At 45.2% G+C, this 25,490-nt stretch overlaps 1 protein-coding gene and 1 long non-coding RNA gene across 6 annotated transcripts in view; one reads left to right on the top strand and one right to left on the bottom strand.

The window, feature by feature from the left end:
• LOC119176041 (uncharacterized) overlaps positions 1-25,490 on the bottom strand; it is a 170,643-nt gene that overhangs the window by 128,747 nt on the left and 16,406 nt on the right. For 3 of the 5 annotated variants that reach the window (XM_075881086.1, XM_075881088.1, XM_075881087.1), the window contains one exon: positions 9,494-10,420. The exons of 1 other annotated variant lie outside the window; for it this stretch is intronic. In XM_075881086.1, coding sequence (XP_075737201.1) covers positions 9,494-10,420 — 927 coding nt within the window. Of the gene's footprint in view, positions 1-9,493; positions 10,421-11,049; positions 11,175-25,490 lie in introns of those variants that run through there. One more of the 5 variants, XM_075881089.1, reaches the window with a different exon arrangement.
• LOC142776771 (uncharacterized) lies at positions 14,424-17,249 on the top strand. Its single transcript, XR_012887794.1, has 2 exons — positions 14,424-16,419; positions 16,620-17,249. It is a non-coding gene; the product is annotated as an uncharacterized LOC142776771 (long non-coding RNA).

The raw sequence follows: 25,490 nt of genomic DNA, 5'->3' as shown, positions 1-25,490 counted from the left end.
CACAGTTTCATCCACGCCGATTTAAATAAACTCTATGTACCTTGTGCTCATGACAGTTTGCAATTCTTGACAATTGCCAGTAATTGCAGCAAAAAAATATGGCGAGAATTTCGCCCCATTTCTTTGCAAGGAGCAGTGTTGTTGCAAAGTTCAAAATGCTACCCACTGCTAGGTAAGTGGAACACAAATTTATCTCCGTTAGAAAGAAATATTTCGCACATAAAAAGCTGAAAAAAATTGAAAGTGATATCTAAGTGGACAAAGAAAAGAAAGTGTTCGGTTTAAGCCCGAAAGCGACTATACAGAAATCGACGAATGTGAAAAATGTCACGAACACATCCGTCACTTGACAGATACTCTCAGTCAAAACATTGCCAGCATTCAATGACTTGGGATTTGACAACGCGCATCATGTATAATATTGACAATACTAATCACTGCTATGATTTGTTAGCGAAAACACGGAGAAGAAAAATATCTGAAGAAGTGTATTTGACGGCAAACGCTTCTGCGAACGCGCACCTGCCCTACCAAGCGCGACATACCCTCCTGTATACGGTGGCGCCTCTGGTGGCCACTTTTGTCCCTATATGAAACTTTCCCGGGAGTTTCATGACCAGTAAAAAGTATTGAGGCACCATGGTAATACTGAATATCAAGCAAGGCTGCACTCGCAAGGACATGTGGCACCAGCTATGGAGGATAAGCAACAACTGACAAACACAAAATATGTGTCGTTCGAGACTCACGGAGCGCCTCGCTAAGCTTAGGGCACCGACTACTTTAGCGTGTTCTTTAAAAAAAATTTTTTTTCAGTAACTTTGTTATCTAAACTTAAGGACATGAAGCTCCAACAAAAGAAGCCCTAGTTCATTGTTTACAGGCTAAAGAGAACGTCCCTTGACAAATTTCAGGTAGATGGCAACCGCTTTCAGCAGTGCAAACGTTTTCCGGGTGCAGCCTGTGCGTCAGCTTCTTTGTAAAGCATGGTTGCTAGAAACAGTGGAAAACAGATGCGCAACTCTGCTACCTCAAAGTAGCATATACAGTAACTTTAAGGTAAATTATCCCTCAAAATGCACAACTCTGCTACCTGACGATAGCATATACAATAACTCTAAAGTAAATTTTCCCTCAAAAAAGTGAAACTGTCCATGGTGGTCACTACCCAGATACAATGGTAGGCTTTACACGGCACTTGTCTACTCAGGATCCCATGCTGCAACTTAAGCACCAAGTACTCGACCATAAATCCAGACCAACCTGCGCCAACCTTGGACTGGATCAGAAAAAAGCTTCTGATATTGCCGCACATAGCATGATTCTAGCTAGGAATTTTTAGTCTAAAAATGGGAGAGCGAGCAGATAACTATGCCACAAACTTCCTGTTAAACAAGAAAATGAGGATCACTATAGCGGATGTTAAATCTGACCTCTACGAATTGGGAAGCAACGGAACGTCACAAGACTGAGTTATTTAGTCTATGCTTTTCAATTTGATAATGGTATGTCTACCACAAGAACTCGTAAATTCTGGGTGTTCATCACTCCATCTTTACAGATATTACCACCTGGAGAGCCTACGGTATTGAAGGCTATATAGAGCAGAGGCTTCAAGAAGCCGTAGCCACAGTGGAGAGATACTTGGCAAGTACGGGCCTTTGGTGCTCACCAGAAAAACCAGAGCTCCGACCCACGCTTAGAGGCAGGCCACCAAAATCGTTCGCAGGCAGTGGCAAGCAAAAAAGAGATTAGAGTCAGCAGCGCCGACGGCAAAATTATACCCAACTCCCAGCATATATGAGTCTTCGGAATGATCACGAGTCAAATGGAACCAATAAGAAACAGTCCTCAAGCTACAAAATCAACATTGCCAACAGTATGAGGTTAGTGCACAGGGTTACAAACAGACACAGAGGAATGGGGGAAACCAGCTTCATGCGCCTAAACAAGTGTTTGTAGTTAGCCATGTTGCATACATAGCGGCTTTTCACATTTGGTACACAGCTGATTGATATGTGGGGTTTAACGTCCCAAAACCACTATATGATTATGAGAGACGCCGTAGTGGAGGGCTCCGGAAATTTAGACCACCTGGGGTTCTTTAACCTGCACCCAAATCTGAGCACACGGGCCTACAACATTTCCGCCTCCATAATTGGTACACAGCGGAGAGCAACAAAATTAACACCCAGATCAGGAAAGTGCACGAACAGGCCTTAGGCGTTCCACAATATGCAAGTACGAAACTACTACTAAAACCAGGCGTTCACCACAACACTCTAGAGGAGATTGCTCAAGCCCAGCGCATCTCGCAATTAGAAAGACTATCAGCAACGAAAACAGGCTCGAAGGCACGAACATATTGGCAAAATTCGGTATCACATACAATAAACTCTCAGCATTCTCAGTAAATGGAAATCTGTTAAACAGACATACTGCTTAATTAGAACTATTGCCTCTGCAATGCTTGGTTTTGGGCTTGTATTATCCACCCATGTTCACCTCTCAATAAACTTGACTCCTGTGAAATGCAAATTTTCCCGGTTCCTTCAGGTTCCGTTTTTTGAAACTCATGCGACATTCCCACCCACATCCGCTCCAACATCATGATAAACCCGCATCTTAGAAATATGAACCCCACCAAGAATGCAGCGCCATAAAGCAAAAGCACTGCTCAAAACACACGAAACTAGTGGAAACTCTCTCTAAATGCGAGCCCGTACTGAAAGAAGAGTGCATGTTTCAGCAGCAGTAGACATGACGGCAAACAGTTTTAATCCCTGTACTGTCTTACCGACAAGAATTAAGGAAGCTGAACATGTGGCCATCACCACGGCTCTCACTTCCACAAAACGTAGCTTCGTTAAGAGCGACTTACAGGTCACAATTAAAAATTTGGCAGGCAAACATATTAGCTGCCTTGAAAATTCTAGCAAAGAGCCAGGAACAGATGGGTTCGAAGGAACGAATATACCTAATCTGATTCCCGGCACACACCAACACAGCCACCTACAATCCGAAAGAGACGGTCCAAGCACTGTCGCGAGAACCCGCTGCACAGCCCAATGAGTACCCTTACCTGGAGATGCTGCTGCCGAAACCGAAGCTTTAAAGGGCCCCAAAGCCACCCAGCAGTCGAAATTTATTTGAGGTGAGGAAGTTGTGCTCAAGTTCACCGAGCACAACTAACACGTAGCCGTGAGAATTTTTAGAAATAGTACCGTAATAGCGGAGTTACACGCGTTTGACGATAGAAATGCGACGGATCGCTTCTTTCCCTCTTTCCAATACTGCTTTCTTTCAAAACCGCTTGGCCCCTCCTCGCTGAGTCGGCTGAGTGTCCCTCCTCAACTCGCGTGGCATACGTCGCCGCTGACGAACTGTTCAAGACAGCGTCTACTTTCAGTTGCCGCGAGCCGGCACTCCGACGACCCAGCTCGCCGCCAACTGTGTTGTGTGTACCATCGGGGTGCATTGATCGTTGACTAACCGCTCTTGCTATAGTGCCGGCCCATGCCCCTAAGAATCGGGCATATATGGACCCTGTGTTGCATTACGGGCCACAGATGTCAATTCGCAAAGGGCAACACGACCAAGAACAGCAAGGTGAACACGAACAGCTGTTTGCAGAGTGACCAAAAGTCGTCGGTTGTTGTTTGGCCAATCGCAAGCATCGAAAGTGGTAAAGTCATCTAGTTTCATTGGTATGTCACTCATTTCAGTGGCGGGAACCAAAAAGGAGAAGCTATTGTTTTTTCGAAATTCTGGTGCGCCGGCTATCTGTAGCATTGTTGATTGCGACGGCATTCTGCACGCGATGGGCTTGTTTACTTGAAATGTTTGGGAGAAGAACGAAGGGGGTTGAGGGGCCCTTTATTATAAAACAGAATCGCCAGCTATGCAAAATACACCAGGTATCATCATTACTCGAGGCAGATTTTTCCCCTTGCCTAACCTAAAGTAGATAGAAAACAAGCGACAAATTGGCGCGAATTGCAAACCAATTTTTTTTTCTCGCCCTGCCCAGCTACAAAGAATGTTTCCAGAGGTTTACCCAGACTCGATATGTAAAGACTGTAAAATAGATGCGGCTTCCCCACATGGGCTGTCGGTGTCCCAAGCGGCACACACACTCCCAGAACCTCTCAGAAAGCGACGGTGTACAGTACGGTCCACTCTTGGAGGGAACACGGCTACGCGTGACTAGCAGCCCGCGTGGCTGGTGGCCCGCGTGGCGCCAACTGGCAACGAGATTTGTGAACGCAGCGTATAAGCATAGACGGAAAAGGGTGGGGCTTGCCGCATTTCGACCGCTACTTTCCGCTCCAGCACTTGCAGTGCGCTGGATACCGCGTCCGCTTTTCCCCAGTGCGATTCGTGTCCCCGCCACTCTTTCTGCTCCTCCAAGGGTAATCAGTCGACAGAAAAAAACTACCGTTCGTTTCTTATTGCGCTTTCTCGGCAGCTTTATTGCGATTCCATTCATGGCGACAGCAGCCGATTCCAGAATACAGGCGAATAGCAAGAAAGAAAAAAAGACCTATGTGCCTATAGTACTTAGAAAAAGGTTAAGAAAACACGTGTTTGAAAATACTGCAATGTGTTGCACTACGGCGGGACACAAAATTATATAATTATTGTGGATCGCAATACCCAACAAATTTTTGTTATAACTCGCGCTACATTTTGTTTTCTCTCCGGCTATGGTGGTCTAATGGCTAAGGTACTCTGCTGCCTACCCGCAGGTCGCGGGATCGAATCCCGGCTGCAGCGACTGCATTCTCGATGGAGACGGAAATGCTGTAGGCCCGTATGCCCAGATTCAGGTGCACGTTAAAGAACCCTAGGTGGTCGATATTTCGGGAGCCTTCCACTAGGGCATCTCTCATGATCATATGGTGGTTTTGGGACGTTAAACCCCACATACCAATCAATTACATTTCGTTTTTTTCGTTGAAGTGAAAACGCTAGAAGCTGCTTATTTGTAATATCTAAAATCATTATATTTCACCAACACGCGCGATGGAAAACGATGTTCGTAGAGCAATACGAAGTAAACAAAGAAAAATTTATTCCTAAAACCTTTGTGACAGACAGGTCGAGTGAGATGAGATCTGTAGCCTCGAAACATTTGAATAGTGCAAAGGTAATAAAACACATCTGTGTCTGCGAAACACAAAATAAAATGGAGATATGTGTAAGCAAAATAGGACTACGCGTGACAGAACCAGGCACTGAAAAAAAATACATTCGTAATGCTGATGATTAAGCTGGTAATAGGAGAGTGGCGTTTTCGAGATGGCAGCGAAATCAAGCTGGCTCTATTCTTTGGTGTACAGCTCAACCATTCGAAGCCTTTTGTCCTCAGGTACTTTAGCCATGCCGCTTATAAGAACTAGTTCTGCCGAAAATGCGATCAGCGAGTAAATACACCCCAAGCTGTGGCATTCTGTGAAAGTGATAACGAAGCCCATCACTCGCGTAGCCTGGTGTTTGTGCCCACAAAAAATGTAATTGTAAGCTTTCCAAACGCTGTTCGAACCAGCCACTCGCACTGGATAACAGACATGGGAATCGATGGTCGATGAAGCGAGCACCGCAAGCTTGTCGCTAGCATGCTCCAAGCGTAGGGCGGGGATGTAACAGATAACGCGGGCAAATACTGCCCTTGCAATTATTCTGCGCGCATGCTCAGCATTTCCATATCTCGCCAGCAGTTCAGCATCCTGCAGAGATTGTACAAGGCAGTGCACGATGGCACAGTGGAAACTCATGGAGATGAGTTTGCTCCTTACCGATGACGAGCGACTGCACTAGCATTTAATAGCGAGTACATTACACTTGGATCCTGAGTGATCATACCAAGCTCAGCACGATCCCACGTTCTGGCACTTTTGCATGCTGGTCACAGAGGCATAGTAGCCATGAAGAAGTGCGCAGGGAGCTTTGTATGGTTGGCCCGGAATTGGCAATGTGATCGAGGAAACGGTGCGACAGTCCTGTGAATGCCAAACAACACAGAAGAGCCCAGCAAAAGCTAATCCTACGAGGAACCGTCCCCAGGCGCCATGAAACATGGTGCACGTTGACTTCGCGGGGCCACTACACAGGCGCGCCTACTTGGTTGTTGTGGACACATACACAAAGTGGGTGAAGTCTGGCACACGACGCAAACAAACTCCACAGCTGTTATCGATGCGTTCCGAAGCCTCTTTGCATCTATTGGCATTCTCTGAAAGGTCATCTCCGACGAGAAAGCAGTCATCTCACTAGTGATGAAGCAGTTCTATGCATGGAACCGTATACAGGCTGCCACCTCACCAGCGTACCACCCTGCAACAAACCGCCAGGCAGAACGCTATGTGGCGGAGCTGAAAAAAGCACTGCTAAGGGATGGAGACAAGTCCATACCGTGTCAACATGTAAGATTTCTGTATCAGCAACAGACGGCGACACAGATTGAAACAGGAATGACACTTGCGAGAGCGATGTTCAGACGAGAATTGCTCTGCCCTGTCGATCTTCTCAAGCGGGAGGCGGATAAGCAAATCCCTGAGAGCCAAGAGGCATTGCGAAAATCACTTCGCTTTGCTACAGGGAATAGAGTGCTTATCTGGCAGTTTTTGAAAGAGCCAGATTAGATCGAAGCTGAAATACTGACCGTGTCGGAACACGATCCAGGCTTCTAAAAAGTGACCAAGAAAAGGTTCGGCGCCACCCTCAATAAAACAGGATCAAAGAGTCTAACCAGACAAACAACCCAATCGTGCACAGATTGGAGCGCAGCTGACAATCTCTGAGACGCAACGCCAGAAGAAAAGCCGTCGAACTCGGCTGCTCAACCGCCTGACTCGCCTGAGATGCAGGACGACACTCCCCCTCAACTGTCGACTTCACAGGTAGTGACCACTCGGCAACTGCGACTGCCAAAGGTTAGGCGACCTCCGGACCTCTATAGAGATTCTGTCTAAGGCTAAGGGAGGAAGAGCGACATGTCAACTTAGAAGACGACAACAAAAAGAGCACGCAACTGAACTGGCACTGTGGCACTAGCACGAGCCTAGTGTCGAACACTGGCCATGAGTGACTGCAACGCCTGAGCTATGTTTCTGCCTTGTTACATTTCCTGTCGTTTTAATGATCGTCTACAGCCACAAGGGGCTGAACAGACGTTGCAGCATCCACAACTTAGAGTGTGGCCAAAAACGCACTGTTCTCCAAAAAATATACTGGTTATATGGCACTAAAAAGTACACTGAACCATCAAAATGTTTTTCCCACTCGCACTTTCATGTATATTTTCTGAGTGCGTCAACAATACGAATGGCAAACTGAAATCAGCGACAATCTGCCATACTTGCGGAGACAAACACGAACGTGCAGAAGCTCCGCTTCCGTAGCCTTCACTTAAATATTAAGATAGGTCGTCGTCGAGTACAGCAGTTTTGGCCCAGCAATGCTCTTAGCAGCCCAACAACAAGCCACTGCTTACTACACAGGCATTTGTTCTAATCCAAGTAGGCTTCATTCAGTCTTTAGGAGAAGCATTGGACTCGTAAAAGGGAAGCTTTGGAGCATAAACGAGTGTTTAGAGCAATTAGTGTTAGCTTTAAAGCAGATTGCTAAATTCACACATGTGAATTAAAATTTTTGTCTTATTGATAATCACAAAAAATTGCAGAGGTTTTTACTTAAAATTCAATACTGATGACATAACCAGACCTATCATAAATTGACACACACACAAACATTGAAATATTAACGCTGAGTGTGCAGTAACTCAAAGAAAACAAGATACAAGAAGGGATGCTTTAAATAGCTAGTAAACCTCACATAAATAAAAAATGCTAATGCTGAAATATTAAAAATGTGAAAAACACCGCATCTGAAATGAACAGCAACTGAAGACTGGAGATTAATTGATAAAAGTAACCTTTATTTTAAACCCAATAAACTTTATAAACGAATTTAAAGAAACTTAAGCTCTGATCATTAAAGCGCCACAGCCGAAATAAGAACCACGAGAAAAATAGAGACAACCAATAGACTCGCCACGCTGTTGCTAGGCGATCGTGTGGACAGTTTCTTTTCCTTTGCCATCGCCGTCATGTTTCTTCAAAAGTTCAAGTTAATAACATTCTCCGCACATCATATCTTCTATGCGTAGGTAAAAGCACGTGAGCGGTGCCAATGAGCACTTCTCAAGCAGATATCGAACTAGCTAGCCAACTCCTGGCACATTAAACCTGCTGTTAAATGCTCAAGCAGAGATGACACGTGCGACCCATCTTGAATGACCATCAAAAAATGCGAAAGAGGGACAGCCATCATGAACTATAATTCTAAAGGCGCGGTCGCAATTGATGGCATGTGTACTACCTCAGCAAGAAATAGAGGTTAATGAAAAAGGCTCGGCAAGCATCAGCGCAAAGCTTATATATCCTTCAGTGTACTATGCTCTGAATGTGAAGGCACTGTGGGAAAACAGCATCTCCCTGGAGCGGCTGTATTTTCCTACACCAGTGTTTTGTAGTTATACGGTATGTGATCCAAAATAGTTAGCTGCGAGCCCTATCTCGCCCAACATTGCAATTTGTTACTACTGAATTTATTGTTTCGCCTTTCAAACTAACAGTTTTTTTCTTTTAGTTTATGTTGTTTGATGGCCCCCATCACAGCACACACGATGTGCTCGGTGCTCGCTTGGCAACAGTGTGACAGGTTTTTTGGAACACCATTGGCGTCTTAATAGCCAGGCTAACAGCTTCCCTGTTAAAAAAAAAAGACCCGTAATGAGGTCTGCGCACAAAGTCACCTTAACAAAAATCATGTATTTTCTTAAAATCACGCAAGATTCACACCCATGGTGTTTAGTTCACGCATGGTGCGAGCACCATGCCTGATCCTAAATGTGATGTGACCGAACTGCACAGGATATGGATGTGGCTGCACCCTTTGTGTACCCAGCCCATGCTGCTCTCTCGGCAATAAGACTTGGGTAAATTTGGTCTTGTGCGCGCAAACTGCTGTTTATGTGCACCAGATGTGATTGGTGGAGAATGGTGATTGGCACAGCCCTTCCACCCCTGTATGTTTGAGTTATACTACATCTCCACAACACGACACTATCTCCGCATGACGGGCAGCACCTAGCAACAGTTTCATGTAGAATTGGGAAGCTACAATCAAAGACGCATCACAATTTGATAGATTACGCAAGATAATCACAATGCAATATAGAATATTCAAAACAGAGGATAAAGTGAATGAACAGGTCAACCTCAACTAACATCTAATTGATACATGCAGCTCCCCTTTTGCAAAAATGTTACCTATTTCTCATTTTAGTACTTAAACTGCATAGTCTGAACTTAAGGAAACCTTTTCACAGGGTCGTAGATTAGCTCATCAGCAGCATTATGAATTGTAGCGTAGCAGTGCTGAGTTTACATAACATCAATAGAGAAAACCAAGAAATCACACAACTCACCACACCAACTCCTTCAGAGGTGAGTCCACAATCACTACTATCCACTTCTTCAGAGGGCTGTTTTTTGTTCACAGTAGAGTCCAGTGTCAGATCTCGCTCGGATGAAACAACATTTGAATAGCTCAAACAGCTCGTAGGCAGTTTCGATGGTGCTATCTCTACAGTGGTACTGTTGGAAGGCACTGCTGGTGAAGAGCAGAAAACAGTTTCAACTTTTGGCCGACTATCACCCCGGTCTTCAGAAACATCCACACTTGCAACTTCATCCCTTTGAGTCAGTGTCATGTTGGTTTCCTTCAAGCAAGCTGCTATGGCAGAACTTTGTTCAAAAGTGCCTTTCGAAGAATCATCTCCAGATATTGCAGAATTTGTTACGGACAGCTGAGTATGTATTCCTCCATTTTTTGTAGGTCCAATAGCAAGCTCAACATTAAGGTTCTCTTGCTTGCTCAGGTTAACACCAATCTCCCCTTTAGCGTGAGATGCGTCACTAAACGTCGTCACCGTAGGATCTTGCATTTCAGCCGACTTGGAAACACATTTCAATGATGAATCATTTGACCCATCATTTACTGATGACGATGGCTTTTGTTCAGCCCGGGTAACGGCATCCATTTCAGTACATCTGGGTGATCTTTCCTGCAAGCTCAGGGTTGACTCCTGCACATTTTTACAGGAATCGAGCCCTGTGCCTTTATGCGAACTCTCGACCATTTCTTTTGCCGAGGCTTCTGTGCCAGTTTGAGCAGAAGCAGTGGTCTCTGTTGTTGCAACATCTGAGGTTTTGCCAGTATTCCCCGCTGAAAAATCTTCAGGACACCCATCACTAGTTGGAGCACTTGTCACAGTGGGCAGATCCGTGCCCGACTCACAAGTCGGGTCCATCATCTCATGACCTCTGGCTAACTGTGCACCACCGTCTTTTACCTGAAAAGAACAAATAGATCATAACATTCAGAAAGTCTTATAGTTCACTGGTAAAGACCGCAAAATTTATGCAAGAAGATAAAGCAAACTTCACAGGTCAACAACACTTCCCAACTACACAAACATGTAGGAAAATATTGGTTGAAGACCTTTTTTCCTTTTTTCTGGAGTGCTACATATATTTTTCCAATCCAAGGAACAGTGTACTAGAAATTATTTTAAAAAAAAGCCGTGCAGGAAACCAAGCAGAGCTATAATAGAAACCGAAAACATTTTGGCAGCTTCTTTAAGAGCCGAGCAATGTTTTTAAATGCAGTTCTTCCACCAGCCCCAATTTCTTATGGAAGCGCATTACGGTAATGGCGTCATCCACACGGCAACACGCATGTTCAATGTAGTAAAGAATGCAAAAGTTATTTTAGAAGCCATTTTTTGCATGATTCAAATAATTTAAATCGTGCAACCTGTCTTATGCCTTCTTCAAACATTGTTGCAAAAAGGTAGCTATTGTAATCAGAAGTTTACTGGGAATGCAAGAATGTGTTCATGTCCAGTACAAGAAAGACCACAATGCAATTGGTGCACAACGTGCTAAACATGGAACGAAAAAAGAAACAAGTGTCACCCACACATGATAATCTTGAAGCCGAGCCTTAACAAATTATGGACCATGTCCCCGAAAAAACTCTGATGGGATGCGAAGCAGCAGCTATGCGCCAAGAGTTGACCTGGTTGAAAAGCACGTCGATGCAGGTACTGGAAAAACGGTTTGAAGCAAAACTCATAGCATTTACTCATATAAACGTTTGTATGAAATGCAAAGACACTAGAGGCAGGTAGAGTTTTGTGCAAGCTTCATCCAGGATAAACGAGCCGAAAGAGTGTTTCCAGTCCACATGCGGTCGAACGGTAATGTAACTATTGTAGAAACATCTCAAGAATTTCATGTCTTAATTTAAAACAAATGCTCACAAGCTTTACCAAAGGACCATTCCAAATGCTTTAAACAGACAAAAAAAATACCTCAATCAGGTCGCCTGATCAAGCTCGTGTACAGCAGCAATAAGAGCCTCAAATATTTTGTTTCTGCACACTGAAATGCAGAAGTCATCACATTACTCAGTGCGGCACTTTCTCAACAGATTTTGAACTACACTGCTATATAAATATCAAACACTATTCATGAGTCAACACTATCATGAATGCCATGAAAAAGATAGGAGATTGGTAACTTTGTCCTTTCGAATACAGAGTTTTAATCAAGAGCGCCTTCATCTTGTGATAAACTTACGCATCAATAGTGCTGTAAAACTTTGAGCTGCGTGCATCTCGTTAAAATTTGTGGGGGTGCTGACACCCCCTGTAAAGTTGTTAGCGCTGTGTGGTGCACGTGTCTTGCCCAAAAGCCACAATTCGGGTTACCACTACCGGGTGGTAGGTGGCATTGATTACCGCTGTCATCGTCATCATGGTTGTGACAGTGGTAGTGCCGGTGGTGACCCTTGGTGGAAAGCAAGCCTTGGTGCCGGGCGAGAGTTGAGCGAGTCTCTCCTGCGTGTGGCGGTTGCCGCGAACGCTTGTCTCTAGCGTGGGTCCTCGGTAAGTGGAACCGTGGGCTGCGAGGCCGGGGGCCCGCGTGGTAAGTCAAGCGTTGGCGATGTCGCCTTGGGTGTGCTATTGCTTTGGAGTGCAAGGAAATTGTGTGTAAGGATGTCTTAGTGGGTTGATCACGATTGATGTATCATTCGGCAAACAATATCGTCGTTAAAAAAGTAGTTAAATAAATGTCTATTGTTTGGTTTGTTACAACCGCGTCTGCTGTGTCCGTTCACTCCAAGAGCATGGCGAGACGCTCGCCTCGTCGTGACCCCGAAAATTCTGCGATTAAAACAAGAATTGTTGCCCTTCTCTTTTACTCTTTTACAAGTTTTCATTCTTTTGAAAATCTTTTCATGGGTGCTTACCTAAAAAACAAGAATTAGGAAATTGTTTGGTGTGCCTACCGGGTATTATTCAATCGAGTACCAAATCGATTAGAACCCAATTTGATTAGTAATTCGAAATTTTTAGATACATTACCAATTTCACCATTGATATTTCATAGATGATGCATGTGTCTTTATTCATATCTATCTCACAAGTAACCTCACTTTGAAACTTTTGCGTAAGTACTCTTTTAAGCTTTTGAAAAATGATGCAGCAGGAGGCTCAACAGTGTGCAATACACAAAATGACTTTCACAAGAGCCACTACAAATTCACTCTCCACCGGCACAATTTCTACAAACCCCTCCATTGTCCCATGGTGCACTTTCCATCAGCTAACACCTGGCACTTTCAGATCACATTGCACCAAACCTAGTGGCACACAACAGTAGTGCTACAGTCTTTCTGTGAGACTCATTTGAACTACGGCATCCAAAAAGAATTCTGCAAGGGCATTACAAGCAGCACTCATGTAAATTTTTCTTTCACTTTTATGCAAAAGTGAATGACCCAACAAAAGTGATGACAAGCTTAAGAAATGCTCAGCAGATGTGCTATATGCTCTGGCGAGTTCCTGTGTACGCTCCCTATGGGAGCAGAGTTGCGCAAGGGTTCGCCATTTTGCCTCGCTAGCAACTGGAGTTACGTGGCAAAACCGCAATCTGTTTTTGCATGCGGCTTGTCTGTCGCCGATCGATGAAGCATGTCGGCAGTTGCCAGTCGACGTGCCTGGCGTGTCAATGATCGGCGAAGAAAGAAAAAACACCTGCTGTCGGAACTGTGCCACAGGAGTACAGAAGCATTTTTTTCTCTGTCCAGTAATGCAAAGCACAATGGCATAGCGTAATACCGTGGTTCAACACTTTTACTGGTCATGAAACTCCCACGTAACTCAATGGGAGAGTTTCATATACCGCCCGCACTTTCCGCGCCGCGGCGCAGGCGTAGCTACAAGGGGGACGAGGAAGCCACCTGCTGCTGGCCGCAATTAGCCGAGTGTGAGCACGGAGTGGTGTTGTTTGTGCTGCTTGCACCTTTTTTTTTTCTCTTTTCGCGGTCACCTCGTCGTGACCGCGATGCCCAACACCTGCTGTGTGCCGGGCTGTCGCTCGGGATACAAGGGCACAACGAAAAAGTCTCCCTGTTCTGTTTACCAGCCAACGCAGAACAACGCGACAGGTGGAAACCTGCAATCTCGCGACCGGAGACTGTCGGATTTTCGGTCGACACGAAGTATGATCGCGGGTGCGAAAAACATTTCGATGCAAGTGACATCGTACGTGCAGACGTGTGTACAGTGAATGGGAACATCGTTTCACTGCCTAGAGATCGGCCAAGAATGGTGGAAGGCGCCGCGCCAACAATTTTCGAAGGTTTGCCTGCTTACCTCTCCAAACCAAAACCGCGTTCGCGTGGACTAACAAAGCGCCCACCTGTAAAAGGCCGCAGAGCTTTCTCCAGACTGTGATGCGACAGTCGCGAATGCGGACGTCTCCACTGCAGCCGACGAAGAAATCGACGGTAAGTCTGGCACAAAGCTTGCAAGTATCCTAGCTGCTCACTACGCCTACAAATTTCGCTCACTATACGCTAACAAAATTGGCTCCTTCCCTTATGAAATTTGCTGTTTGTCAGTTTTTGCAGATGTTGTAAGAACTGAGACTCGCCCAGGCTTCGCTGATGCAGAGTGTCAAACAGAGGTCCCAGTTTGTTCAGCATCGGAGCTGCAGAGAGTGAAGGCGCAACTTCGCAGCGTGAAGCAACAGCTTCAGTCATGCCAGTGGAAACTCTCAAAAGCGGAGGCGCACGCGAATAAAAATGGTGGAGTGTACGGAGATATTCACAAGCTGTCAGACCGCGAGAAGCTCATTATAGACCAGTGCATCATGAAGGCAATAATGAAGTCTACGAAAGCAGCACGGCAAGATCCCGTTTGTGAAGTGTGTTTGGAGTTTTATGTGAAGTGCGGTTTTCGGAGTGTGGGCGTTTTCTTTCTGGATAATGATAGAAACTGAAAAGTGATGCCGTGGACCAAAATGCAATATTTGCTTTACTTTGGTAGTGCTCTTTGCTGGTGCTGTCGCTGAATCGTGAACACAAAAATCTGCATTTTATTTATTGCCGGTATAAAAAAGAACGGCTTTACGACTGTTTACTGCCGAAGATCAAATCGACAGCAGTTTATACATTTCTTCACGAGAATAATTTTCTGCCTCTACCACATTCTCGCACACTCTACTGCCACCTAAAAAATCTGAAGGCCAGCTTTGGATTTGATGAAAATTTATTTGCCATCCTCAAAGACAGCGGGAAATATTCCAGAGAGAGAACGCCGAGGTATCAATTTTTATTTTTTTGCATTTGATTTTTCTGGACTTTAGGTACAGCTGAAATAATATTTTTCTTCTTTAGGGGTCCTGATGTTTGACCAGATGAGTGTGAGAAGGAGCCTTCATGCAAGGGAATCAGATATAACACTGCTTGGAAAGGTCGACTTAGCAGAGCACACGAAGCCTACTGACCAAGTGACCAAGTGAAAGATGGTGACCATGTGTTAGTGTTCCTTTTCCGACCATTCCTCGGTGGCTGGTCGCAGACTATCAGAGCGTTTTGCACGTCAGGGGCTGCACCAGGCCCTGCTATAGCTAAACTGCTCCTGCATTGCATTGTACTCCTGTCGAATGCCGGTGTCGTCGTGGATGCAGTCACTTGCGATAACTCTACTTCGAACCTATCAACATTGAACTCTTTGGATAAATATTTATAGACATTATTTATCCTCATGGTATCTAGTACTTATCTTAATAGAAATGTCTTCCTTTCAGGTGTCAGCGGCGATATCGCCAGAGTATTAGCGTCATTTGAGCATTCATGCGACTCCTCCGAAGTCATTCAGGTCATAATTGACCCACCTCACATCTTCAAGTGCATCAGGAATAACCTTCTGAACGCTGTAAAATTCCTGGTGGATAAAACACAGTTTAAGATAAGTCATCACAGTGCTCTGGCTGTATTGTCTCACAGGCTTTTTCTTATTATAACAGTTGCCTGGTGACAAAGAAGTAAAGCATTTCCACTTCGAAGCTCTGCTAGACTACGAGGACCAGCAAGCTGGGCTTCGGGCTGTGCCAAAGCTTACGAAAGTACACATCAGGCCAAACGCTTTCCAAAAACTGAGTGTGAAACTTGCTGTCCAGGCAAGTCTCCTCTAGCATGTGTCATTAATTATAAATATGTATCAAAAAGTGCTGTTCCTTCATGAAAATACAGCACTCTGCCATTTAACTTCTCTAAAATCTTTCAGCTCTTCAGTGAAAGCACCGCTTCAGCAAAGACTTCTATCGCACTAGAGAAGAATGTGTGAAACTTCGTGGCTCCAAAGCAACCTCGGATTTTGCGAGACGAACGCATATTCTATTCGACTGCTTAAATTCCAAGAGGCCACAAGATGTGCAGTATAATGAAGCAGAACACATTGTTCCAAGCCCTAATATTTCAAAGCTATGGTCGCTTCCTTTGAAGTTTCAATTAAATCAGATTGTTTTTCAGACACTGAAGGAGAACTTCGAGTGGCTTGACAGGTGGCACACTTACAACCAGAGTTTACCAAAGCAAAAGCAACTCTTCTTTCTGAGCAAGCCAACATGCAATGCTCTGAGAATGACTTTGCACAGCACAGTGACGCTTGTCGAAAAGCTGCTGAAATGTGGCTTTCGCTATGATTTAGTTGGAAACTTTGGACAAGACCACCTCGAGGTAAATTTAAACGTTTTCGCTAGTTGAAGACATTTTCTTTGCACTTTTCTCTCTTTCAGAGGTTTTTTTGGCATAGCAAGGCATGTTGAGGGAGCAGGGGGACAGCCAACGGTTCAACAATTTTTGTTCATTTACCGGTTGCTCTCGGTGAACAACTTGATCCATCCGCCACAGCGAGCCTCAGTTGAAGGGGATGGTCCACGTCTCCTTTTAAAAATGCAGGATCTCTTTCAACATAAAGAACCTACTGTTAATCAGGTAAACATTTTAATAGCACACCAACGCTGCTCGAAGGGTGTCTCTTCATCGTATGGAAATGTGCTGATTGTTGTTTAGCCCTTTGATGCTAATGACATGCACGTCTGGTCGTATGATATAAAACGAGCTTCTATTTCGCTTTTGCACTTTTCAAATTTCTACTCTTGCCATTGTGGTACGAAAAAATATTTACGTTTCAGATTGATACCTTGGCGGTTCTTTTTGATGATATACTGCTGGAGCCTGCTGAATGCATACAAGATATGATTCATCCTGAGTGAACGAGGGACTGCATTTTGGATTAGCTTGGCGGCTATGTTGCAAAGAAGTTTGCTAAATTAAGCTGCAAGGACTGCCTCCAAACACTTAGAAGCAACTCCCGAGAGCCAACTGCATTGACTGCAATTAGGACGAGAGAATTTTTGCAAGTGCCATCGGAGCGACTATTGCGCCTCTTGCATATTGTAGAGGAACATGTTGAAATGCGCACCATAGACAATATCGTCTGTGCCAATGTCTAGATGAACATTGTTGAAAACATCTTGCTGGACGACCGCACTTCCTCGGCCAGTGTTCGCTGTGGAACACATTTTGTGAGCACCACGGCAGAAGTTGTGCACTTTTCTATTAAGTGCCGTCTTCACTTTTTTACGCGCTAACAAAAACTGTTTCGTGCTGGTGGTCGTCCATCCTGTCCGGCCAGAGGAGAGAGAAAAGCAGGGGCATAATTTTTTTTTTCTGTGATCTTTTTTGTGTCATTCACTCTATTTCCCAACTTTTCATCCACAGTTTCATCCACGCAGATTTAAATAAACTCTATGTACCTTGTGCTCATGACAGTTTGCAATTCTTGACAATTGCCAGTAATTGCAGCAAAAAAATATGGCGAGAATTTCGCCCCATTTCCTTGCAAGGAGCAGCGTTGTTGCAAAGTTCAAAATGCTACCCACTGCTAGGTAAGTGGAACACAAATTTATCTCCGTTAGAAAGAAATATTTCGCACATAAAAAGCTGAAAAAAATTGAAAGTGTATCTAAGTGGACAAAGAAAAGAAAGTGTTCGGTTTAAGCCCGAAAGCGACTATACAGAAATCGACAAATGTGAAAAATGTCACGAACACATCCGTCACTTGACAGATACTCTCAGTCAAAACATTGCCAGCAATCAATGACTTGGGATTTGACAACGCGCATCATGTACAATATTGACAATACTAATCACTGCTATGATTTGTTAGCGAAAACACGGAGAAGAAAAATATCTGAAGAAGTGTATTTGACGGCAAACGCTTCTGCGAACGCGCACCTGCCCTACCAAGCGCGGCATACCCTCCTGTATACGGTGGCGCCTCTGGTGGCCACTTTTGTCCCTATATGAAACTTTCCCGGGAGTTTCATGACCAGTAAAAAGTATTGAGGCACCATGGTAATACTGAATATCAAGCAAGGCTGCACTCGCAAGGACATGTGGCACCAGCTATGGAGGATAAGCAACAACTGACAAACACAAAATATGTGTCGTTCGAGACTCACGGAGCGCCTCGCTAAGCTTAGGGCACCGACTACTTTAGCGTGTTCTTTAAAAAAAATTTTTTTTCAGTAACTTTGTTATCTAAACTTAAGGACATGAAGCTCCAACAAAAGAAGCCCTAGTTCATTGTTTACAGGCTAAAGAGAACGTCCCTTGACAAATTTCAGGTAGATGGCAACCGCTTTCAGCAGTGCAAACGTTTTCCGGGTGCAGCCTGTGCGTCAGCTTCTTTGTAAAGCATGGTTGCTAGAAACAGTGGAAAACAGATGCGCAACTCTGCTACCTCAAAGTAGCATATACAGTAACTTTAAGGTAAATTATCCCTCAAAATGCACAACTCTGCTACCTGACGATAGCATATACAATAACTCTAAAGTAAATTTTCCCTCAAAAAAGTGAAACTGTCCATGGTGGTCACTACCCAGATACAATGGTAGGCTTTACACGGCACTTGTCTACTCAGGATCCCATGCTGCAACTTAAGCACCAAGTACTCGACCATAAATCCAGACCAACCTGCACCAACCTTGGACTGGATCCGAAAAAAGCTTCTGATAATGCCGCACATAGCATGATTCTAGCTCGAATTTTTAGTCTAAACATGGGAGAGCAAGCAGACAACTATGCCACAAACTTCCTGTTAAACAAGAAAATGAGGATCACCATAGCGGATGTTAAATCTGACCTCTACGAGTTGGGCAGCAACGGAACGTCACAAGACTCGGTGATTTATTTAGTCTATGCTTTTCAATTTCATAATGGTATGTCTACCACAAGAACTCGTAAATTCTGGGTGTTCATCACTCCATCTTCGCAGATATTACCACCTGGATAGCCTACGTTATTGAAGGCTATATAGAGCAGAGGCTTCAAGAAGCCGTAGCCACAGTGGAGAGATACTTGGCAAGTACGGACCTTTGGTGCTCACCAGAAAACCAGAGCTCCTACCCACGCTTAGAGGCAGGCCACCAAAATCGTTCGCAGGCAGTGGCAAGCAAAAAGAGATTAGAGTCAGCAGCGCCGACGGCAAAATTATACCCATAGCCCAGCATATACGAGTCTTCGGACCGATCACGAGTCAAATGGAACCAATAAGAAACCGTCCTCAAGCTGCGAATCAACATTGCCAACGGTATGAGGTTAGTGAACAGGGTTACAAACAGACACAGAGGAATGGGGGAAACCAGCATCATGCGCCTAAACAAGTGTTTGTGGTTAGCCATGTTGCATACCTAGCGGCTTTTCACAATTGGTACACAGCGGAGAGCAACAAAATTAACACCCTGATCAGGAAAGTGCACGAACAGGCCTTAGGCGTTCCACAATATGCAAGTACGAAACTACTACTAAAACCAGGCGTTCACCACAACACTCTAGAGGAGATTGCTCAAGCCCAGCGCATCTCGCAAGTAGAAAGACTATCAGCAACGAAAACAGGCACGAAGGCCCGAACATATTGGCAAAATTCGGTATCACATACAATAGACTCTCAGTAATCTCAGTAAATGGAAATCTGTTAAACAGACATACTGCTTAATTAGAACTATTGCCTCTGCAATGCTTGGTTTTGGGCTTGTATTCTCCACCCATGTTCACCTCTCAATAAACTTAACTCCTGTGAAATGCAACATTTTCCCGGTTCCTTCAGGTTCCGTTTTTTGAAAGTCATGCGACATTCCCACCCACATCCGCTCCAACATCATGATAAACTTGCATCCTAGAAATATGAACCCCACCAAGAATGCAGCGCCATAAAGCAAAAGCCCTGCTCAAAACACACAGAACTAGTGAAAAGTCTCTCTAAATGCGAGCCCGTACTGGAAGAAGAGTGCATGTTTCAGCAGCAGTAGACATGACTGCAAACAGTTTTAATCCCTGTACTGTCTTACCAACAAGAATTAAAGAAGCTGAACAGGTGGCCATCACCACGGCTCTCACTTCCACAAAACGTAGCTTCGTTAGGAGCGACTTACAGGTCACAATTAAAAATTTGGCATGCAAACATATTTTGTAAACTGCCCTGAAAATTCTAGCTAAGAGCCAGGAACAGATGGGTTCGAAGGAACGAATATATCTAATCTGATTCCCGGCACACACCAACACAGCCACCTACAATCCGAACGAGACGGTCCAAGCACTGTCGCGAGAACCCGCCGCACAGCCCAATGAGTACCCTTACCTGGAGATGCTGCTGCCGAAACCGAAGCTTTAAAGGGCCCCAAAGTAACCCAGCAGTCGAAATTTATTTGAGGTTAGGAAGTTGTGCTCAAGTTCACCGAGCACAACTAACACGTAGCCGTGAGAATTTTTAGAAATAGTACCGTAATAGCGGAGTTACACGCGTTTGACGATAGAAATGCGACGGATCGCTTCTTTCCCTCTTTCCAATACTGCTTTCTTTCAAAACCGCTTGGCCCCTCCTCGCTGAGTCGGCTGAGTGTCCCTCCTCAACTCGCGTGGCATACGTCGCCGCTGACGAACTGTTCAAGACAGCGTCTACTTTTGGTTGCCGCGAGCGGCACTCCGACGCCCCAGCTTGCCGCCAACTGTGTTGTGTGTACCATCGGGGTGCATTGATCATTGACTAACCCCTGTTGCTATAGTACCGGCCCATGCCCCTACGAATCGGGCATATATGGACCCTGTGTAGCATTACGGGCCACAGATGTCAATTCGCAAAGGGCAACACGACCAAGAACAGCAAGGTGCACACGAACAGCTGTTTGCAGAGTGACTGGAAGTCGCCGGTTGTTGTTTGGCCAATCGCAAGCATCGAAAGTGGTAATTTGCAGAGTGACCGGAAGTCGTCGGTTGTTGTTTGGCCAATCGCAAGCATCGAAAGTGGTAATGTCATCGAGTTTCATTGGTATGTCACCCAGTTCAGTGGCGGGAATGGCGGGAACCAAAAAGGAGAAGCTATTGTTTTTTCGAAACTCTGGTGCGCCGGCTATCTGTAGCATTGTTGATCGCGACGGCATTCTGCGCCGGATGCGCTTGTTTACTTGAAATGTTTGGGAGAATTTCGGAGGGGGTTGAGGGGCCCTTTATTATAAAACAGAATCGCCAGCTATGCAAAATACACCAGGTATCATCATCACTCGAGGCGGATTTTTTCCCTTGCCTAACCTCTAGTAGATAGAAAACAAGCGACAAATTGGCACAAATTGCAAACCAATTTTTTTTTCTCGCCCTGCCTAGCTACAAAGAATATTTCCAGAGGTTTACCCAGACTCGATATGTAAAGACTGTAAAATAGATGCGGCTTCCCCACATGGGCTGTCGGTGTCCCAAGCAGCCCACACACTCCCAGAACCTTTCAGAAAGCGATGGTGTACAGTACGGTCCACTCTTGGAGGGAACACTGCTACGCGTGACTGGCGGCCCGCGTGGCTGGCGGCCCGCGTGGCGCCAACTGGCAATGAGATTTGTAAACACAACGTATAAGCATAAACGGAAAAGGGTGGGGCTTGACGCATTTTGTCCGCTACTTTCCGCTCCAGCGCTTGCAGTGCGCTGAATACCGCGTCTGCTTTTCCCCAGTGCGATTCCTGTCCCCGCCACTCTCTCTGCTCTTCCCAGGGTAATCAGCGGACAGAAAAAAACTGCGGTTCGTTTCTTATTGCGCTTTCTCGGCAGCTTTATTGCTATTCCATTCATGGCGACAGCAGCCGATTCCAAAATACAGGCGAATTGCAAGAAAGAAAAAAAGACCTATGTGCCTATAGCATTTAGAAAAAGGTTAAGGAAACACGTGTTCGAAAATACTGCAATGTGTTCCACTACGGCGGGACACAAAATTATATAATTATTGTGGATCGCAATACCCAACAAATTTTTGTTATAACTCGCGCTACATTTTGTTTTCTCTCCGGCTATGGTGGTCTAGTGGCTAAGGTACTCTGCTGCCTACCCGCAGGTCGTGGGATCGAATCCCGGCTGCAGCGACTGCATTCTCGATGGAGACGGAAATGCTGTAGGCCCGTATGCCCAGATTCAGGTGCACGTTAAAGAACCCTAGGTGGTCGATATTTCGGGAGCCTTCCACTAGGGCATCTCTCATAATCATATGGTGGTTTTGGGACGTTAAACCCCACATACCAATCAATTACATTTCGTTTTTTTCGTTGAAGTGAAAACGCTAGAAGCTGCTTATTTGTAATATCTAAAATCATTATGTTTAACCAACACGCGCGATGGAAAACTATGTTCGTAGAGCAATACGAAGTAAACAAAAAAAAATTTATTCCTAAAACCTTTGTGACAGACAGGTCGAGTGAGATGAGATCTGTAGCCTCGAAACATTTGAATAGTGCAAAGGTAATGAAACACATCTGTGCCTGCGACACACAAAATAAAATGGAGATATGTGTAAGCAAAATAGGACTACGCGTGACAGAACCAGGCACTGAAAAAAAATACATTCGTAATGCTGATGATTAAGCTGGTAATAGGAGAGTGGCGTTTTCGAGATGGCAGCGAAATCAAGCTGGCTCTATTCTATGGTGTATAGCTCAACCATTCGAAGCCTTTTGTCCTCAGGTACTTTAGCCATGCCGCTTATAAGAACTAGCTCCGACGAAAATGCAATCAGCCAGTAAATACACCCCTAGCTGTGGCATTCTGTGAAAGTGATAACGAAGCCCATCACTCGCGTAGCCTGGTGTTTGTGCCCACAAAAAATGTAATTGTAAGCTTTCCAAACGCTGTTCGAACCAGCCAGTCGCATTGGATAACAGACATGGGAATCGATGGTCGATGAAGCGAGCACCGCAAGCTTGTCACTAGCATGCTCCAAGCGTAGGGCGGGGATGTAACAGATAACGCGGGCAAGTACTGCCCTTGCAATTATTCTGCACGCAAGCTCAGCATTTCCATATCTCGCCAGCAGTTAAGCATCCTGCAGAGATTGTACAAGGCAGTGCACGATGGCACAGTGGAAACTCATGGAGATGAGTTTGCTCCTTAGCGATGACGAGCGACCGCACTAGCATTTAATAGCGAGTACATTACACTTGGATCCTGAGTGATCATACCAAGCTCAGCACGATCCCACGTTCTGGCACTTTTGCATGCTGGTCACAGAGGCATAGTAGCCATGAAGTGCGCAGGGAGCTTTGTATGGTGGCCCGGAATTGGCAATGTGATCGAGGAAACGGTGCGACAGTCCTGTGAATGCCAAACACAGAAGAGCCCAGCAAAAGCTAATCCTACCAGAAACCGTCCCCAGGCGCCATGAAACATGGTGCACGTTGACTTCGCGGGGCCACTACACAGGCGCGCCTACTTGGTTGTTGTGGACACATACACGAAGTGGGTGAAGTCTGGCACACGATGCAAACAAACTCCGCGGCTGTTATCGATGCGTTCCGAAGCCTCTTTGCATCTATTGGCATTCTCTGAAAGGTCATCTCCGACGAGAAAGCAGTCATCTCACTAGTGATGAAGCAGTTGTATGCATGGAACCGTATACAGGCTGCCACCTCACCAGCGTACCACCCTGCAACAAACGGCCAGGCAGAACGCTATGTGGCGGAGCTGAAAAAAGCACTGCTAAGGGATGGAGACAAGTCCATACCGTGTCAACATGTAAGATTTCTGTATCAGCAACAGACGGCGACACAGATTGAAACAGGAATGACACTTGCGAGAGCGATGTTCAGACGAGAATTGCTCTGCCCTGTCGATCTTCTCAAGCGGGAGGCGGATAAGCAAATCCCCGAGAGCCAAGAGGCATTGCGAAAATCACTGACGATTAGTGGAGTTTATTGGCGCAAGGGCCAGATGTGGCCAAAGAACGCCAGAGCGATGATAATGAATTGTGCGATGTGCAGTGTAGATAAAACAGATGTGACGTGGCTGTAAATGGGCCTAAAAACAGTCGCTGTAGGTGCGTAAAAATATATATATAGTAAAATTATGGCAATGACAAATGATGTGTGCTATGGAGACATAAAATGGTTTAAAAGTGATATGTATGTGAAATAAAAACTTGGCATGGAGCACCAGTGCCTCGACAGAACCCTTAAAACAAGAGCATGGAGGCCTGGGCTCATTGAAAGCTGCTATCACAGCGGCATCCTCTGAACAGAGGATGCGCTATGAACCTGTTGGGCTAAAAACATTCAATGTTGGGCTAAAAACATTCAATACTACATCGTTTAAAAAGCGTAAAACTGATTTTGCATCAAAAAGCGGCTCTTCGCCGAGAAACATAATCGGATGTAAAAGAAGATTATAACGGTATGCTAAAGCAAAATATTTCTCTCACTTTCAGCTTCCAGACACTCGAGGAGGATGTGGAGGACGGTTAGCCTCTCACCACATCTACCACAAGTAGGAGGTTCATCGCCAGTCAGCAGGAAGCTATCGGTACCATAAGTGTGTCCTATTCTGAGGCGACAGAATAGGACATCAATTCGCCGTGTTCTTGTAGCGGAGGGCCAGTAACCCAACCGCGGCTTAATCAAGTGAAGCTTATTAATCATTTCTGTGTCCCACAAGCGTTGCCAGTGGTTTCGCAGTTTCTTACGTAGGAAGGGTTTTAGATCTGTTGCAGGGACAGTAGCGGTGGGGTTAATAGCGCGCAATATAATTGACGTGGCCATTTGGTCAGCTAACACATTGCCCTCGATGCTTCTATGGCCAGGAACCCAGCAAATAGTAACATGCTGGTTGGACATGTACGCAGTACATAGGACGGAATACAACTCAATTATTACCGGATTTCTTAATCTAAAAAGTGATCTTAATGCATTTACGATGCTTAATGAGTCTCTAAATATATATGATTTTTGTATGTTTGATTTCCGTATATGCTTCACAGCCGACAATAGTGCATAACCCTCAGCCGTAAATATACTCGTTTCCGGGTGCAGCACACCAGATTCCGAGAAGGATGGTCTGACGGCTGCGTAAGCCACCCCTGCATGCGACTTAGAAGCGTCGGTATAAAACTCTGCGCATGAGTAGTTGGACTGGAGTTCTCGGAAATGCATTTTAATATGTGCTTCTGGTGCGTGTTTAGTGATCCCGACAAATGAGGTGTCACAGTGTATAAGCTGCCACTGCCACGGCGGTAAAAGTATCGCTGTGGGCATAGGACAAAGTTCTAGCAGCGGAATACCCATTTCCTCACTTAAGTTTCTCACACGCAAAGAGAACGGCTTTCTCACTGTGGGTCGGTTATGGAAGAGGGTGGCAGCGGTCACATCGTTTATAGTTGAATAAGATGGATGCTTGATGTTTGCGCATACGTTTATAAAAATGTGAAACTGCTATAGGATCGCTGCAGGTGAAGTGACCACTGATTCCACTCTACATAGAGGCTCTGGATCGGACTTGTCCTGAAAGCACCGGTTGCAAGTCGGATACCCAGATGGTGAACGGGGTCTAGGATTTTTAATGCACTTGGCGTTGCGGAATGATAAATTATGGAGGCATAATCAAGGCGCGACCCGACAAGGCATTTGTATAACTTTAAGAAGCACTTTCGATCACTACCCCATGTTGTACGTGACAGGAGTTTTAGGACGTTCATCGCT

This window comes from Rhipicephalus microplus, chromosome X (genome assembly GCF_043290135.1).
Source record: "Rhipicephalus microplus isolate Deutch F79 chromosome X, USDA_Rmic, whole genome shotgun sequence".
NCBI classification, from domain to species: Eukaryota; Metazoa; Arthropoda; class Arachnida; order Ixodida; family Ixodidae; genus Rhipicephalus; species Rhipicephalus microplus.
This window is presented reverse-complemented; position numbering and strand designations above follow the sequence as displayed.